Source organism: Panthera tigris, chromosome B4 (genome assembly GCF_018350195.1).
Source record: "Panthera tigris isolate Pti1 chromosome B4, P.tigris_Pti1_mat1.1, whole genome shotgun sequence".
Lineage (NCBI taxonomy): Eukaryota > Metazoa > Chordata > Mammalia > Carnivora > Felidae > Panthera > Panthera tigris.
This window is the reverse complement of record NC_056666.1, coordinates 46205757-46223873: the sequence shown is the minus strand read 5'-3', so window position 1 is coordinate 46223873 and position 18117 is coordinate 46205757. Positions and strand designations below refer to the sequence as shown.

General features: G+C 48.0%; 1 protein-coding gene across 2 annotated transcripts; it reads right to left on the bottom strand.

Annotated features, from left to right (window-relative positions):
* Nucleotides 1–350: 350 nt before the first annotated feature.
* Nucleotides 351–17838, bottom strand: GPRC5A (G protein-coupled receptor class C group 5 member A). 2 transcript variants are annotated; one of them, XM_015534923.2, is made up of 5 exons: nucleotides 17611–17838; nucleotides 16945–17128; nucleotides 3978–4906; nucleotides 1613–1671; nucleotides 351–1319 (listed from the first exon to the last, which is right to left on the bottom strand). In XM_015534923.2, the coding sequence occupies exons 3-5, from the start codon at nucleotides 4897–4899 to the stop codon at nucleotides 1227–1229; spliced, it is 1074 nt and encodes a 357-aa protein (XP_015390409.2). In that variant the 5' UTR covers nucleotides 4900–4906; nucleotides 16945–17128; nucleotides 17611–17838; the 3' UTR covers nucleotides 351–1226. The 2 variants fall into 2 exon arrangements, with proteins under 2 accessions (XP_015390409.2, XP_007076361.2); XM_007076299.3 differs by lacking the exon at nucleotides 16945–17128.
* Between the last annotated feature and the right edge of the window lie 279 nt (nucleotides 17839–18117).

Sequence of the window (18117 nt, the reverse complement as noted above, 5' to 3'; positions counted from 1 at the left end):
GTTAGTCACTATGCATTTTCCAAGGGATATTATGAACCGATTGTGTCAAACAGGGATCTGAATTCATCCCCTCCTACAATTAAACCTCCTGTGGATCGGGAAGCTGGCCTTGAGGACTCCTCCCAGTCCTACTGGGGCCACCAAAGCCCATCCCAGGGTTGCCATTCCTCTGCCTTCCTGGAACAAAACCTCAGAGTCCGTGGCCGTTCTTGGCTCCCCCTCTCACCCTTGCCTCTCACCCAACGGAACTGAACCTTGAACTTCGGCTCCGTGTCTTGAGCTCCACGTGAAGAAGACAAGAGCCTGCCGTCTCTCCTTCAGGTCCCACCGCAGCTCTCACAGTCAAAGAGTTGCCACCGTATCTTTATTGCGTCTCCAAGTGAGGAACAGTGAATAACTTATTACACACGGAACACTCTGCTTTGGAGGACAACGTCCACTTGCGGGACATAGGTGGTGAACACAATGCAGAGCTATTTACAGAAGCTGAGGAGCAAGGGGCTGAGAGAAGGATCAGTGCCAGGAGTTTATAGCAAGAACAGTGCACAGATTCTCCTGCCGAAGAGAAATCGGGCTTCTCCCCGCTGGCGAGCTACAGAAGAGGGACTTCTGGTGAAGCGTACAGGGGAGCTTCAGCCTGGGGATGGACAGCATGTTTGGGAATGGTGACCTGTGAATTGGTGCTGCGGACCCACAGGGGTCCTGTGGTAGCACCAGAGATGAGAACGTTTAGGGTGACCTTGAGCCTCTCCTACCCAGGCGAGAAGGGAGGGTGCCAGTGAGTTGGTCTCCAGTGTAGATTTCAGCAGGGACAGGCCTTGGCTGTTTTTGCCCAGATTTGCCATTCTGCTCTGGGCCAAGCGGTCCTCACAAAACCCGTCTTGAGTTAGAAAGGCTGGCACCCGCAGCTAACTGCGCCAGTAAGCGGTCAGATGAGCAGAGCTCTCATCGCTTGTGAAATGACTGGGCACAGTGAGGGGCACACCCTGAGTTTGCCTGAGACTCCCTCCCGCTGAAAAGACGGATCCTAAGTATGGGACGAAGGAAAAACCCTAGAGTGCTGTGACCTGCCGTCCTGTTAGCCCCCCAGCAACTCCAGAAGGGAAGGAAAGCTCGTCCCAAAAGGTTCTGTACCGTCTCCTTAGGCGACTCCGGGTGTAGCCCACATCCCTTTGAACCCCCCCTGGTTGGCTGACTTGCTGTGTTCGCCCCACTCTTCAGAATAGCTAACTGCCGCCTTTCCTTCCTTCATAGTCATTGTAAGGGCTGGTCCGAGTCTGGGCCCGCGGAATGGAGAAGTCCTTTTGGGAGGTCCGATTCTGAAAAGGCAGCAACCGTATCGTTAAACCCACTCCAATTCCCGGATATTTCCACAGAGCTCCAATCTGGGCGGGAATCTAACTCTCTCCCCTTCTCCCAACCCTCCCCCTGAAGCCCTGCATTCCAGGGTCCTGTGCTAACCCCTGAGGCAGATCACGGGAAAGGAAGACACCGCACCCTTTCAAGGTGGCCTTCCAGGGGCCATGAGAGTGGCTACAGCCCGTGTTCCCAAAGGACAGACATTCCAGGGGGGCTGACGCTGCTGGTGTAACAGGAGAAAGAAACCATTTACCTGCAGCTGAAAATGGGTGGCGTAGGGAGCATAGAGCGTATCACCTAGCTCTTCAAGGCCTGAAAGAGAGGGAGAGGGGGGATTACAGCGTTAGGGTCCCCCCACCACATCATGCTTCTGCCTGTGCCTACCCCAATTCGGTCATTTATCCAAGCGTCTATCTTCCCAGCAGACCGCGAGTTTCATGTGGGGAGAGATTGTCCCAAGCCCAGGGCCAAACACAATATTGGTTGAATAAATGAATAACCACCAACATAGGGTCACTAGGGAAGCACCTTTCCCAAAACTTTCACTGGTGGCGCACCTCAATCCAGGACCACTTGAAAAGCACCCTTGAAACCAGTCTTTTCAGACAGAGCTGTCCAAGCGCTGTCAGTTACCTACAGTGAAGCTCACTACGGATTTACCCGCTTCCTTAACCACCAGCAAGGCAAGAAAAAAAAATTTTTATTACTTTCTTTGGGAGGGGGCAGAACTTATGAGCAATTGTTTTCTCGGTATTTGGGGAACACTAGAGGGATTTAAACTCTGGAACAGAAGAGTAAACGCATACAATTGTCGTGAATACAATTTAAAGCAATCCATTTACCTGTTCCAGTTTACTGAGATTTCCCACCAAGTGTACCTATTCAGTTTACTCCATGAACACCTCAAATACTTTCTCTGTGTTACTGTGGAGAATATAAGGATTAACCAGACGGATTCCTGGCCTGAGGCTGACACTGGAGAGCAAGGGATATACGACAGCTACACAAATAGCTATGAAATGAGACAGACTCTGATAAGAGCATTTCAAAGTTCTACAGCATGTGGGAGGAGTGAATAAGGAGACTGGGCAATGTGTGCTCTGGAAAAGGGCAAGAACAGGGCACAAAGGCATGCCTGGAGCCTGGACACACAGGCAGGGAAAGGCACTGAGTGACTTGGTTTGTTCGGACGGAGAGCACAGCTTCCGTGGTTGTTGGGTTCTCGCTGGGAAAAGCCTCCCTAAGTCAACATGGTGGATCTTAGACAGCCAGCAACGTCTGCGAGCAGGAACATGTAGTAGCCAGAGAAGTATTTTAGGGGAGAGGAAGGGAACGGGTGGCCTACAAAATGGATGGAAGGAAGGATGAAAGGGAGGAATCGCAGCTAGGGAATGATAACAGGGAGTCCAGGAGCGCGGTGACAGAGTGAAGCCGTGAGAATGGACAGGAGTGGATGGGTGCTAAGACATCCCCTCCAGCCACCCCTGTTTCCCTTTGGCCTTCCAAGCGCCCCGGAGAGGAATCACAGCTCCCGTGAGAAGCACCAGGAAGCTGTGCACCTCGGGCTTCAAGAGCAGAGGAAACTGTCAGCTGAACCTAAGAACCTAGCCTTGGAGGTCCCTCACTCCTCTCCCGAACTCATCCCCCCCAGAGGTCGGTGTAAACCTCAGGGACCCTTGATTAGGCCCAGAGAGCAGTGGACACCTCACAGACCAACGGATAGGTCCCTAAGGGCAAGGGCAGTCTCTAGCTGTCGGTGTAGCCTCTTTCTGTTGAGAGAACAACAGAACACCTGGTTACTCGTGACTTCAGGCAAGAGCAAAATCATTGGATTCTTTTACGTCAGATACAATCTCTTCCCTCCCGTGGGCCCAGAGACACGCAGTAAGATGTGGCTGTGCAGGATAAATCAGAACCCTCAGTAACTTTATGGAGATTTCTGCGGGTTTGTGGTAAAAGGGCTTTCTCCCTCCTCTGTGCTCTGTGCCTACCGCAAGGAATCATGGCTTGGCTTTCTGCATTCAAATCTATAAAGGCTTCACGTTTCTGGAAGGAACACCCAGCTATCTTTCATAAAGAACACAATCTCGCCTACAGGTCTCTAGGGATGTTTCTAGTCATTCCTTTGCCCCAACTTATTTTGACTCAGAGAAACCCACAGGGTATTGTGTAGAAAGTACTAGATTAAGACTCCAGAGGCCAGCTTCTAGTTCTACTAGAACTCTAACCAGCTGGATGAGCCTTGGGGACCCTGTCTGTTCTGTCAGGGGTATGACCTGGATAATCGTGAATGTTCCTTACAGTTACAATATCCTATGATTCTGGGGTGCCTGGGTGGCTCAGGTTAAGCGGTTAAGCGTCTGACTTCAGCTCAGGTCACGATCATATAGTTTGTGAGTTCGAGCGCCGCATCGGGCTCTGTGCTGACAGCTCAGAGCCTGGAGCCTGCTTCGGATTCTGTGTCTCATTCTCTCTCTTCCCCTCCCCCACTTGTGCTCTGTCTCTCTCTGTCTCTCAAAAATAAATAAAAATGTAAAAACAAAACAAAACAACAACCAATATCCTATGATTCTCTCCCATCTTCCTACAAGGAATTCTCACCCCGCCGTGCTCTGTACCTTGAGTGATTTCCTCTTGAGAGTAGGCTCTGTTCTCCACACCATAGCTCTGCTTCATGAGCTGAGGTTTACAAAACGCATCCTCAACAGGGTAATCCATGGGGTTCCGTTGCTTCGTGAGCAGCTGAAACTCGGGCGCAATGTAAGCCAACAGGAAAACCCAGCCATTGGCAACCAGGGCTGAGCTGAGGGTGGTATCATCCCACTCGGGGCCAAGGGCAGAAATCAGGAGCAGGGTGATCCACGTCACCCAGATGGCAATGGAGAGAACCATGGTGAGGAAGATGTGGACCCCGTGTCTCTTCCAGCCAGTGAAGGATCCACAGAAGATGGAGCAGGACGTGAGGAAGGTCAACGCCATCAAGAAAAGGACATAGGTGAGCAACAGGACAAAGTCTTCATTGCGCCGAGAGGCAGAAAGCTCAGAGAAGATGGCGACATTGGTCCTGTTCATGGTGAGGACGACGTACTCGATAGCAATGACGTCCTGCACCAGGCTGAAGCCCACGGCCAGGCCCAGCATCACCAGCAAGGACAGGGGCTTCCTCCCACGCACCAGCTTCGTCAGGTTGAAAGCATGAGCCAGCAGGCAGGAGAAGCAGAGGGAGAAGAGGACGCCGAAGAGGAAGAAGCGGGTGGGCCCTGTACTGCCATCGAGTTGGATGATGAAAGCGAAGGTGAGGCCGAAGATGCCCAGCACACCCAGCAAGAAGAGAAACTGGGTCGGGAGCACTTTTCGCCTGTTGGAGTCCTGCACCTTGCAGATGAGGATCAGTAGACCGAGCATGAAGGCCACCGAGGTCACAGCCCCCACTGCGGCCACCGCTTCTAGGACAATGCCCCAGATTTGAGTGGTATCACAAAGTCTGTGGTACTTGGCGTCCAGGCTTGAGCGGCAACCACTAGGGGATGTCGTGGCCATTCTGGTCCTGCATAAACGCAAAGTTGGGGGGAGGGGCGGTGAGTCTCCTAACAAACTCGGACAGGCACAGGGGACCCAAAAGATTAGGGAAAACTTTTACATGTTTGGCCGGGGTTTTGTCTCTGAACTCGCTACGTTAGATGGAGCTACTAACTTTTCTCCACCTCTCATGGCAAATTCTACAGACTGATGGAGGGAAAAGACAAATCTCCCCACAATTAAACTATATTAATATGTACCCTGACGCTAGACGACTCAGTGCTCTGCTGAGGAATTTCAGGGTCTCATTTCAAAAAAATATGTCACAAATACCTTGCCAGGGATCCTGATACTTTTGGCTAGTATTTTCTCAGGAATTATCGAACATGAAAATCTCTAAGCTTAAAGCTTTAATCATAACTTGCCAGTCTCAAGGTTTTCTCCACCTTTGCCTCTGTTTCAGACATTTGTAAGCATCCCATTCTTTCCTGTAAATTTCTCTACAGAAGGCCAAACATTCCCTTCACCACCATGGGATCCTCGACTTCAGCTTTGCTGTCACATATTACAAGGGTTTTTCCCCCCCTTGAGGTTTGTAAGGATGGCTCTACTCATTCCAAAAAGCGATGGAAAGAGTCTTCTATGTCAGAAAGAGTTCTTTATTAACTATCTGTAAGGAGGGACACCCTGAAGGACACAAAACAACGGTGGATAATCCAATGAAACATATTACGAATAGCTAATGCTCATTTTTTCTGTGGATCAGAAACTCTTCTAATCACGTTTCGTATATACTAGTTTAATTTCAAAGCAGCTCTAGGAGGTAAAAAAAAAAAAAAAATAGCCCTGTATCACAGATGAAGAAACTGAGGCAGAGACAGGTCAAGTTTCTTGCCCAACATCATATACGAGGAAATAGCAGAAGTAGCATTTGAATATAGGTCAAATTCTAGGATCTATGCTCTCAACTATTCCAGGTACCACCACTCAAGTGAGTTCTAGTTGGCCTTAAATGCAAACTGAGATACTGTCATTCTCTCTGTCTCTCTCTCTTACCTCCTCCCCTTTTTCTCCCTTATCAGATGCCCCATAAACCAGTTCTGTTTATGGTCTTGATTCCACTTGGTTCAGCCCCATACAGGCTAGGAGCTCCCAGGAGATAGATGATCCACAAAGCAGGTAATCTGCTCACCCACTCAAAGACAATCAGAGTTGACTGGCTATATAGCAGATGACTTCCTATATATCTCTCCTTGACCTCCCAGGTCCACTTCCTTCTCTGCTCCCACAACCTTCATGTCAATTTCAGACCCAGCTGATTTCCCGAACCCCATGAAATCTAATTCCTAAGAATTCAGGGCACAGTGGGAAGATAAATTGAGACATAGGAAGAGAGAAGGAGTTTGTACATTTCCCAAAAATGTATGGTTCTCAAACCCCAAAGTCAATGTCAAGTAAGATGCTGAAATTCAAAAGTGCTAAGGCTTTAAAGTTTGTCAACAAAATTTGTTCTGAATTATCTGGCTGTTTATTAGTTTCTAGGACACAATTACTTTTGGTTTGTTGTATGCTATTTGTGCATGATTTTTTTGTGGGGGTGGGGGGGTGGGGGGGTGGGGCTTTAGTTTTTCTTTTCCTGATAGGATTTCTCACTCAACAATGAAGAGTCCTGAACTGACTAGAAGAGAAATATGGTTGGGACAGGGAGCAGAGGACAGAGGTAGGGGAAGGGAAGGCTCACTGAGAACCGCCCCCACCCCCCACACACACACACACAGAAAATCACCCGTGAAAGATCTCGGCTTCTGCTAATGCCAAGTAGGGAGAGCCTGTGAAGAAAGGAATTGAAAGAAGGGAAGCCACTGGCATTGGGAAGCAGGAAAAGGTATAAAACATCTGCCGGATCCTGCTTCTTTCCTTGTAGCAGAAAAAACAGCTCAGAATTTCTTCACCACATGCCCATACACGCTTATAGACAAGACTTCTCTGGCCCTTCATGGCTCTATGGGATTATGTGATCAACCCAATGGAAAAACAACACCCTCCCTTCTCCTTCCATTTTATGTCCTCATGATCAAACCACAAGTCAGAGAACAGCACAGTGAGATATAGAACAGGCCACTGTTCACTGACTGTCCAGGGCAAATGAGCAGCTTCCTCAGTGTAGACAGAATTCCAACATCTCCTTCCCTTAAAGATACAAAATCTGGGGGCACCTGGTGGCTCAATAGGTTGAGTGTCACTGCACTCTACCCCATGGAAATTATACCACAGTCGCCCCTACCGTGCAGAGCACAGAGCAAAGGATGGGTCTTCAGGGCAGTGCAGAATACAAAAAGGGAGGAAGAAGGAAGGCAACTGAGCTTAGATATAGGCAACTCCTGAAACACAAGGACCCGAAGTCTGATCTGCCTTGCATACCAATGTCCACTCCATGGAGCTAGGGAGAAAGGAGGTGCTGACCCCGCTTACTGGTCCGCACCATGAATATGGAAGAGAAAGAACCCCTGTTGAGTTCAAACACGGTGCACAAAAGGGAAGGGACCGAGGCCATGTGCATTTCATCCTCACTCACCTCTCCTCTCCTCTCAGATCAGTCAGAAGGCTGCATCCAGCAAGAAAGGTATCTCACCCTCCCAGCCCTGCCCCGCAACTGTCCCTTCCCCACTCTTCAAGGTAGTGCCGTCCCTTGAGGGTAGTCATCATAATCACGGAAAACTATGGAGGACTTTGGGCCTGATGACTAAATCTTGTCAGAGACTGACGAGGTGTTTGCCTGAAGGGCACCTGTGGTGCTGGACAGAGGAACAGTGAGGCAGAAACCTCCCGCCCCCAGCTTAGAGCTCCGGGCCCCTCCCTTGTGGTGGCAGCTTTCCGGGTGGGGGATGCTGTGTGGGGGCCTCCTGGCATCCACAGAACAGAGTCCAATAAGAGCAATGGGCCATGGGTGTGGAGAGGGGAGAAACCCTATGTCCCTCAACTTCACCTCCACCTCCCATCCCCAATCATGCACGGGAGACAGAGAAACAGTCCCTGAAGTGCCTTTAAAACACTATTTTTAAAGAGATGCTGAAATTTTCAAGCATACTCACAAAAAAAGAATAATATGGTGGAGACCCCTTGGACTCATCCCTTGGTTTCACAAATTACCAATATATGGCCAATTTTGCTTCATCCACATCCCCACCCACTCACTAGGTTTTTTCTTAAGTTTATTTATTTGTTTTGAGAGAGGGGCAGACAGAGGGGGAGAGAGAGAACCCCAAGCAGGCTCTTTGCTCTGAGCTCAGAGCCCAATGCAGGGTTTGAACACCCGAACCATGAGATCATGACCTGAGCCAAAATCAAGAGTCAGACATTTAACCAACTGAGCCACCCAGGTACCCCTCACTAGATTTTTTAAAAATTTATTTATCCATTTATTTTAAGGTAGACTCTACATCCAACGTGGGGCCCAAACCCCCAACCCTGAGAACAAGAGTCCCATGCTCTACTGACTTGAGCCAGCCAGGCATCCCTCACTAGATTGTTTTTAAGCAAACCGCAGACATCATATCCTTTCATACTTAAACACTTCATGTATCTCTAAAAGATAAAACTCCTTTTTAACTTAACCACCCTTTAAAAATTAACAATAACCCTTTAATATCAAATATCCAGTTAGGGTTCATATTTCCCAATTCTCTCACAACTGTCCTTTTAAAATTTTTCTTAGTAAATACGTGTTTATCTGAGTGACTAATTTTTTTGGAATTATCCTTACTTCACCTCCGTTAGCCCTCCTCCACCTCTTCCCCTGCACGACAGGCATTGCGCAATGGGTCTAAAGTGTCCTAAGTACTTTGAATTTGGTCAGAGGAAAATAAAACTCACTGGACTCATTAACAAGCAGCTCTGTATGGGGAAGGCCCTGTGTCACCCAGGGAGTGGCCCAGATGAGGAAAAGACACCAGGAAGGTGGCTGGGGGAAAGGACGGGGTTCTGAGAAGCTACGAAGGACTTCTAAAAAGCAAGGTTTGAGGGGGAAAGGGAAGCAATGAGCATTTGGGAAAACAAACTGCCAGGAGCTAGAGAGGAACCTCAGGGCGGGAGCAAGAAAGAGAACATGGAATGAGACCACGGGTTATTTGGCCATCGCTTGTAACCAAAGTCAAGGGCAGAGAGATTTGGGGTCCCATCAGCAAAAGACTACCTCCTACAAAGTCCGAATGGGGGCTACAAGGAGCCATTTACTCTTGGACAGCTCTGAACAGGGAGAGGACGTCTCACCACTAACTCATTCTCAGCAGGGGTGAGGCATGCCCTTCTGCGCTCTACCCATTGAACCCTCACAACCACCTTCTGCTATAGCTCATACCCTCATTATCCCTGTCCTCCAACTGCAGCCACTAAGACACAAGTCAGCTGGCTCACCAAAGTCACACCGCTAGGACAAGGCAGGGTCAACTGAATCCAGTTCTGAATTCAAACCAGAATTCCAACTCCAACATTACACCCGTAGAGCCCTATGTCTGGTAAGGACTTTAAAGCCAGGGGCCCTGCCATTGGCGAGGGTGAGGGGGGTGACTCCATCAATACTCGGGCAATGCGCTAGGCTTTGAGCACGGATGAAATCCACCGAGGCACGCGGCCTGCCCTTGTGAGCTGCTCCAGCTGTTCAAGTTACGCATAATACCCTCAGATTCCTGCACACTGGCCACATGCGCTCCACTGCAGCAGGCAGGGCAGGAGAGAAGGCCGTGGAAGAGAAGAAAGAAGGGCAGGAGGCAGCGCAGGGGGCTCCCGTCGGTGAGCCCAAGGCAGAGGCACCAAAAGCCAATTTAAGATCCACCTCAGAGCTGGGAAATGGCCTGAGAAATCCCCATCCCACATTAGCAAACCCAACATTCATGTCCTGCGGATGACATCTCTTCAGGAGCTCTTGAATATTCCACTCCTCTGAGCCCTAAGGCAGTCCCCTCCACCTGGACCCCTTCAGAAGACACCCCCCCTCCCGCTCCAGGCCTGTCCTCTCTGAGCGGCTCTATCGGCAGCCAGGGGGGAAGAGTCATAATCCTGCACAAAAGTGTAAGGCTCTGCGTCCTCAGCCCTGCCTGCCTCTTGCGCTTCCTACCATAGCCCTGTTCACACAGCCCTGCAATACCTATTGAAAAGTCTGTGTCTTCTTCCAGACTGAAAGGCTCTTTGATGGCAGGGACTGAGTTAAGAGTTTCTCCCCAGTCTCTAACCTGATAGATGGTAAATGCCTAAGTAGGATGGACGAGTGTGTTCAGGGATAGAAGTGGAGTCCGCTGGGAGAGGAGGGGATGCTCAGGGGACAGCGTGGGTGGGGTGGGTCGTACCTGGTTTCCTTGCTAGCTCCCCGTTCACTGTCCCGAGTCCCAACCTCCCTTCCTCCTGTCCTCCTCATGTGGGCTGTCTAAAACACACTTCGGGTCCGAGGCTAGGGGCTCTGGGCCATGTCTGGAACCATGCTCCTATCTGAATGACGCCAGGTGTCTCCCAGGAAAGTATGAGTCCTGAGATTTCCCAGGAAGCAGAGAGAGATTTACTAGAATCCAGTCCACATTCCCACCCAACTCCCTGATGACTAAACCCTGTACTTGGCAGGAACATGGTACAGTTTTAAAGTATGTAGCCTCTGACCTGGGACACAGGAAAGGGCCTTGAGTCATAAGGGTGAGACCCCCTTCACTTATTACAGCTGCTAACTAAGCTAACAACTCACGGTCCAATAATCCAACAACACCTACCACGCAGACCTTGAAGTCGCCTGGCGCTGTCCTAAACCCTTCTGGAATGAGTCAGGGCATGAAAGAAAAAAAAAAGAAACGTTAAAAAGAAAAAAGAGAGGGGAAAGGGAGAAAGAAAGGACAATAAGAGGAAGAGGTGATAGGGGAGGAAGAAAGGCAAGAAGGGAGGGAGAGAAGGGAGGAAGGGGGAGGCAGGAAGTCACTTCCTGGGCTCAAGACCAAGCCCTGTCTTCACCCCGCCCTTTCAGAAAGAAGGGGTTTCAGCTGCCTTCTGTGTGGACACTATCTCCAGGAACCTCCCTCCCCTCCTCTGAAAAATGAGGGTGGGGTGCTGAACTCGATGGTGTGAGCCCACCTCCAGCTTCACTGTTCATCCCTCTAGAAAACTCCTTTTAGACAATTCCCAAATCTCTTTCTCCCTCCCCCTCATTCTTCTCCTCGCCCCACCTCCTGTCATTAAAAGGACATGCCCTGCCAATTCCTAACCAAACCCCAAAACAGGGCTGGAGGTGACTGAGGGTCCGAGCACAGGCCAAGCAAGGAGAGGGCCACCAGGCAAAGGCTCACCTGTAGGACGAGGCCACCAGGTAGCAGAGCAATACTGACCTTAGACCCGGGCCTGCTCTTGCCAGACCCAAGGCCCTAGCTGGTATGCAAGAACAAATGCCAGCATTGATGAGTCCCCCAGCTTCCCCAAGACTCCTCTCCTCTTTTCCCAGGGGGGCGAGAATGGGGTCTAGAGCTCCTGAAGCCCAGACCTGGAAGGTTGCCCAAGCTGGTTGCCTGGGCCACACCCCCCTCCACCCCACCCCCACCGTATCTGAGCGTGAATAACCTGGGGCCCAGAGCCTAGCCAAAGCCAATCTTATCTTCCTCCTTATGAGACATATCTCATTCTTTCATCTGAAAATGAAGAAGACAATACCTACCTCTCAGCGGTGCCTGGGGAATGATACCAAATAACTTTAGTGTTTGTTGAAGCTGAGTCCCCTCTACCTGAGCCAGGAAAACGTGTGATTTTCTAGCATTTTAATTTTCTCTCTTTTTCTTGAATTGCCTCATTCAATGTAGCGCAAGAGTCCCAATACAATTATGAATAAAAATAATGACTCCGGCCACATCCTGAGTTCCCCGGAGGTAGGCACCCTGCTGAGGGTTTATGTTTTTGTATGGATTCTCTCATTTACATGTTTTCACATTTATTGCTTCATTTTCTATTCCTACAACCCATTTTATACGTGAGAAGACAGACTCTTAGAAGTTACTGTGCCCAGTTTCACAGAGCTGAGAAGACTCTCCCTTTATGAGTGGCCTTAATCATAATGTAATTTTTCATTTCATCTCGAAATCACGGTGATGAACTCTGAAGCTTTGCCCCCCAACTCCTGCCTCTCTCCACTTAAACCGGCTCTGAGAAGTCTACACAGTGAGCAATACTACACTTGATCAACACGCATTTAAATGCCCACTCTGTGGGGCGCCTGGGTGGCTCAGTTGGTCAAGGGTCCCACTTTGTCTCAGGTCATGATCTTACAGTTCACGAGTTCGAGCCCCACGTCGGGCTCTGTGCTGACAGCTCAGAACCTGGAGCCTGCTTCGGATTCTGTGTCTCCTTCTCTCTCTGCCCCTCCCCTGCTCGCTTGCCCTCTCCCTTTCTCTCTCTCTGAAAAGTAAAAATAAACACTAAACATTTTTTTAAAAAAATAAATGCCTAAAAATAAATGTGTTAGGTACTGTGCTAAGTCACACAGACCAAAAGTATGTCTACTGCCCCTGGGAGACCCAAAAGAGTCACGGTGACATACAAAAAAGGAGTCACGGGCTGTGCAGAGAATGCTAAGTGCACATGGAAAACAGTGATCCATTCTACCTAACGGGTTTCTTTTTTGTTTTTTAATGCTACAGAGACCAGGGAGGTGAAGCATGAAAGATAAGCAGCAAAGAGTGGGAGATTTTTAGGAAGGTAGGTTAGTTCCCAGATTTCTGGCTTAGGCAACTGCGTGGAGCCTAGAAATGCAGGCGGGTGAGGACCGATGCCAAGCGTGGTCGTGTGGAATCTAAGATGAATATGGAACGTGCAACTGGAGGCATCCAGAAAGGACAACACAAAGTCCTCCTGAGAGTTTACTCCGGGCCACACATTCCTGCCTTCTCACAACAACCCTATTATTATGTCCCCTTTCTGCAGTTGAGGCACAGAGAAATTAAAATAACTTGCCCAAGATCTCATGGCGCTTAGAAGCCAGGCTCCAGCACCTGGTTGTGCTGACCCCCTCTGCACTTAGACATGCAAGTCTGAGGCTCCGGAGAGGTTTGGGCTGTAAGTACAGAGTGGGCCTAGAGGAGGTATCTGAAGCCTTGGGAGGAGAACAAGATCACACTGGGAACAAGTACGGCGGGTAGGGGGCCCAGGGCAGAACCAGGGGAACACCATCTCCCCAACGCAGCGGTCGACAAAAGATGGTTTAAAACTTGATCAGGGATTGGGGCGCCTGCGTGGTTCAGTTGGTCGAGCGCTCGGTTGATTTCTACTCAGGTCACAATCCCAGGGTTGTGGGATGGAGCCCTGCATGGGGCTCTGTGCTGAGCGTGGAGCCTGCTTAAGATTCTCTCTCCTTCTGTCCCTCTCCCCTGCTCATTCTCTCTCTAAAATTAAAAAAAAATTTTTTTTTTTCTAACGATCAGGGGTTGGTAAAAAAACAATCATCATAATAAGCCTGAGTGGACTGGTTTCCCAGAAGCCAAGGAGCAGCTTCAAAAAAAAAAAAAAAAAAAAAAAAAAAAAAGTGGTCTGTAAGGGGAACAAAGAAGGGAAGGCTTGGGAAGGGATCTTTGAATTAACATATTAGCACCTTATTGTCTGTTATAACAGATTCAGTTCCAGAGCTTCATGGCTTTTCTCCAACTGGTCCTCCCAACCCTTCCTAACTCCCGGCCCCACCTCCATGCAAGGCAAACCAATCTTCCAAGAGTATTTCTATCCAGAAGGGGATTGTGACAAAGTCCTGCTTTTTGCCTCAGCACGTGCATTGTTCTCCCAACCAGAAAGACCCTTCCCCTCCTCTTCACAATCCATTTACCATATTGCTTTGAAATATAACTCAAAACTTACCCCTATCTTGAGGTAATAATAATTTAATAATAATAATTTTAAAAATTATTAGTCCCATCTCATTCTAAATGTATTCTAAACTCTCGTCATAGTTTTTGCGATTAAGTATTTCTTGGTACTCAAGTTTTTCCACATATATGTTTTATACAACACATTAATATCAATGCTGACTCAACTATCAGATAACAAGCTTTTTTTGTTTTTTTTGTTTTTTTTTTTTTATTTATTTTTGGGACAGAGAGAGACAGAGCATAAACGGGGGAGGGTCAGAGAGAGAGGGAGACACAGAATCGGAAACAGGCTCCAGGCTCCGAGCCGTCAGCCCAGAGCCCGACGCGGGGCTCGAACTCACAGACCGCGAGATCGTGACCCGGCTGAAGTCGGACGCTTAACCGACTGCGCCACCCAGGCGCCCCATAACAAGCTTTTTAAAGGAAACAGCAAACTTTCTATTTGTTGGTATTCTCCTCACTACATGCTCTGCACAGGGGTTGCTGAGCAAATGTTTTGGACTAAGACTGGCCACTGAATATCTACTCAAAGCAAGTTATTTATTGGCAAGTGTGAGTTAATGGGGAAGAAGAATTTTGGAAGATGAATACAAGCTGATGCTTATCCTCATCTTTTTATCTAGGCTGAATTCTAAGACAAGGGTGGAGTCTCAAGGGAATGTCTCTGCCCATGATGAAGGATTAGTTATAAGTGGAAAGTGTCTACAGGGAAATCTCCAGGATCCCCTGTTCTGGGTAGTCATCCTAAATCTGATGACATAAAAGTGATTATGGCATCAGTTTATGAATAACCTCTGAATAACATCACTGAATTGAGTTCCTTTTGTAGTAACTGAGAGAAAATAAGTTACCTTACCACCGTAGGCAGATCTAAACAAGCATAACTACAGTGTATATCCCAGTTTCTTTACTTTCGGGTAGTTCCCTGGAGACATTCCATACCATCTCCCTCCATTCTAAACAAAGCATATGAACTTTAGATTTCTGTGAAATAAATTGCTGGAATATAAAATACTAGAAATCTTTAAAAGAAAATAATATTTTGAGTGAAACTTCCAAATATTTTAGGCCCAGGATTTTAAGAAATAAAATTTCCAGAAAATAGGTGGATAAAGTAAAGTCCATACTGGTAAACCAGCTCACAGCTCTCAAAGATGCCTTCTTCTAAATATTTTATATATAAAAATAACATATTCGTGTTCAATCCAACAAGTCCCAAGCTAAACTTATCATCTTTCCTTACAAGCCTGTATTTCTAAGTCCTAAGAATGGCATGACCACTCACTTAGCACCCTACTCGATCTAAAGATACAACACAGACTACCTAATGTGGGAAAAGATTGAGAGAGCAGACCATGTGACCAAAAATTATATGGCAATAGCAAGCAACAATTATTACAATAAATGTAAATGGTAACTTTTTCACTTTGAAAAAAGAAAAAACAAAGGCAAAATATAAATAAACACAAAAATAAGCAATAAGAAATAGTGTTTCTTTAGCAGGTATTATGTATCAAGTACAAAATTAAATAGCTTGCTGAAGGTTAGAAAATTAAGTAAGAGGTGAAGTATTAATATCACACAAAGTTTAGTTAAGGCAAAAAGACATTGTAGGAACTAAAAAGCTTACTTTATAATCATTAAGGATACTCCACATTGAAGATACAACTATCATAAACTTCTACGCACTAAATAACATAGCACCAAAATACATAAAACAAAAGCTACTGGAAATACAAGGAGAAATTAAAAGAAATACTATAGTTATAGGAGATTTTAATATTTCTAGGAGACTTTCATATTCTTTATCAGTCCTTGGCAGATGAAATACAAGAGTAATAATACGATAACTTTTTATAAATGTTCTATGGACACTTTAATTGAAATAGTCTCTATGTTCTTATTAGATCTCCATTGTTAATCATATAATTCCGATCGTCTGTATCTGTGATCAGCAAACGTTTTCTGCAAAGATCCAAATAATAAGTAGTTTAGGGTTTGCAGGGCTGAAAGCAGCCATACATAATGCATAGAAAAATGAGTATAGTTGTGTTCCAATAAAACTTTATTTGCAAAAAGAGGCAGTGAGCTGTGTTTGGCCATGGAACTAGTTTACCAACCCCTTTCTATATGATTGCTTCTGTTGAAATGGTTATGAAATATTTACAAAAACAGCATGTTTTAAACCACAAAAAAATCTGAAATTCTAAAATAAGAAACATACAGATTATGTATTCTGACCACAAAGCAATAAATACAGAAATAAAAGTAGAAACAAATACACCAAACTGCTCAGAAAATCTGAGATCCTTCAGATGAAAATACTATTCAGTTCATTGTTTTTTAAGGTCCTAATATACCAGCACATCATTTCCTGTCCATTTCCTCAGCTCAGTCTGGGTTTTAAACAGAACTGGACCTGAAGGCAAACTTCCAAAATGAGAAAAACGAAATCACAGTCAAAATTCATCTTCAATTTTCACTAAGTAGTGGAACACTAAGAAGCAAACTCCAAAGAAGATTCCCAAAGGGACACATGCAGATACAGAGGGGCTAGAATCTCAGCCATGGGAAGGAGATGGGGGCCTTGCCTAGACCCCTTAGGAGGAACTCAAGGCCCAGGCCCTGGCCTCCTCACAGCTGCAGGTTCCCGCAGAGCCTGGATGAGAAATCAGTCTTCTGACTCAAGACTGAGCGCACTTCCCAGAAATGTCATGCTCATTCCTATCTGCCCTCTGAGCACACATCTGGCCATATCCTCAGAGGAGCCTTTCTGCTTCCCAGGTAACGCCGCTGCTGACTGTTCCTTTCTGTCATTCCATCCCTCTCCTAGTGATAGCCAGCACACAGACCTGGAGGGGGGAGACCTGACCCCCATTCTCAACCCTCCCATGGGTCCCAGCCCAATGTATCTGAAGTGGTTCAAGTATTGCCCTTCAGGAGTGAGCCCACATTGGTGTCTGATTCAATTGAACCCTTCAACAGGTGTGGCCTTTACAAACCCTCTAAGGAGAAAAATCAGCCTGGAAACAAGCCAGGAACAGAAAAGCCTTCCAATTCTTTGGTCCTAAGCAGGCTTTCTCTATTACTAGCCCTATGTTACCCCCACCCCCCACCACCACCACACACACACACACCCTTCCCCCAGTAGATATTTAAGGGAGTATCTTGGACAGCTTTGGGGCCATACCTGGGTCCTATCTAGTTGTTGCCAGAAAGTGGGCTGTTATTGGATATTCAACTTCCATCAGCCCCAAGGTTCCTGAGCAACTCAAAGGACAGCCAGGGAAGGAGAGCTGTGGGACTGACAGCCTGACACTCTCATCAAGAGAAGGGGTGGCTTCAACGATCTGCTTCCGAAAATTCACAAGGGTCTGCTTGTTGTGAAAGGAGAACACAAATCAAAACCTTTCAGTACCTGAGTGAAGTAGCAGCTGTCACTATGTCCCTCCTCCTACCTCCCTCCACCCCCAACTCCCAACCCTCTCCACCCCCAATCCCATCCTCTAAAAATCGGTCTCCTTTTCTCTTCCCTAAGTGTGATCCCCAAGCTGCCCACGTGCCCAGCCAGGATTCCACCTGCTAGGAGTTTGTAAACGTGTCTGAGCACAAATATTATCCCGACTAATTTTTTTGCTCTCCGCCTCTTTCTCAGCCTGAGAACCTCAGGGCGGGGATTCTGAGTTCAGTTAACCAAACTAGAGAAATTCCATTCTTGGGATTTTTTTTCTCACAGCCAGCTGTAGTCCATTACCAGGAGTTCTCTTTTCTTGTATCCCACCCCTCCCAACGCCGCACTCCCCCAAGGATTTAAATCTGGAGGCAGAGGGCGCCCCGGGCCGCGTGCCTCACTCACCCTTCTGCCCTGGCCGTGGCGTGTGAACTTGGGCTGCTTGTTTCGCGCGCGTCGGAGGCGGCACAGGAGCCCCTAGCTGCTGGAGAAGCCCGCAGGCAGCTATCCCGCCCTCGCAGCGCTGAGCGGTTATAAAGGCAGCCGTCGCCGGAGGGAGGGAGCAAGCGAGGGGGTGAGCAGAGGGACACGGGGCGGGAGAGGGTCAGGGGGAGAGGACACGCCTATTCCAGTTCCGCGGCACTGCATGCTGTTATGAAAATAAAGTCCCCGTGCCAGGGTATGAACCAAAAGTCGCCTGACGTCAGCGGCACAGTCACCCTTGAAGCGGGTGGGGGGGGGTGGTTTGGACAGGAGGAACCACCCCCCGGGCCCCCGCCTGGCGCATCCAAACTGCTGCGGGACGCGCGCACGGGCAGGTCCCAAGGCCCCGGGGGGAAAAGTGGCCAGAGGGGACCTCTCGTTATCGTCCCGCAAGCTGTCACGTCCGGGTTGGGGGTGGGGGAGAGCCAC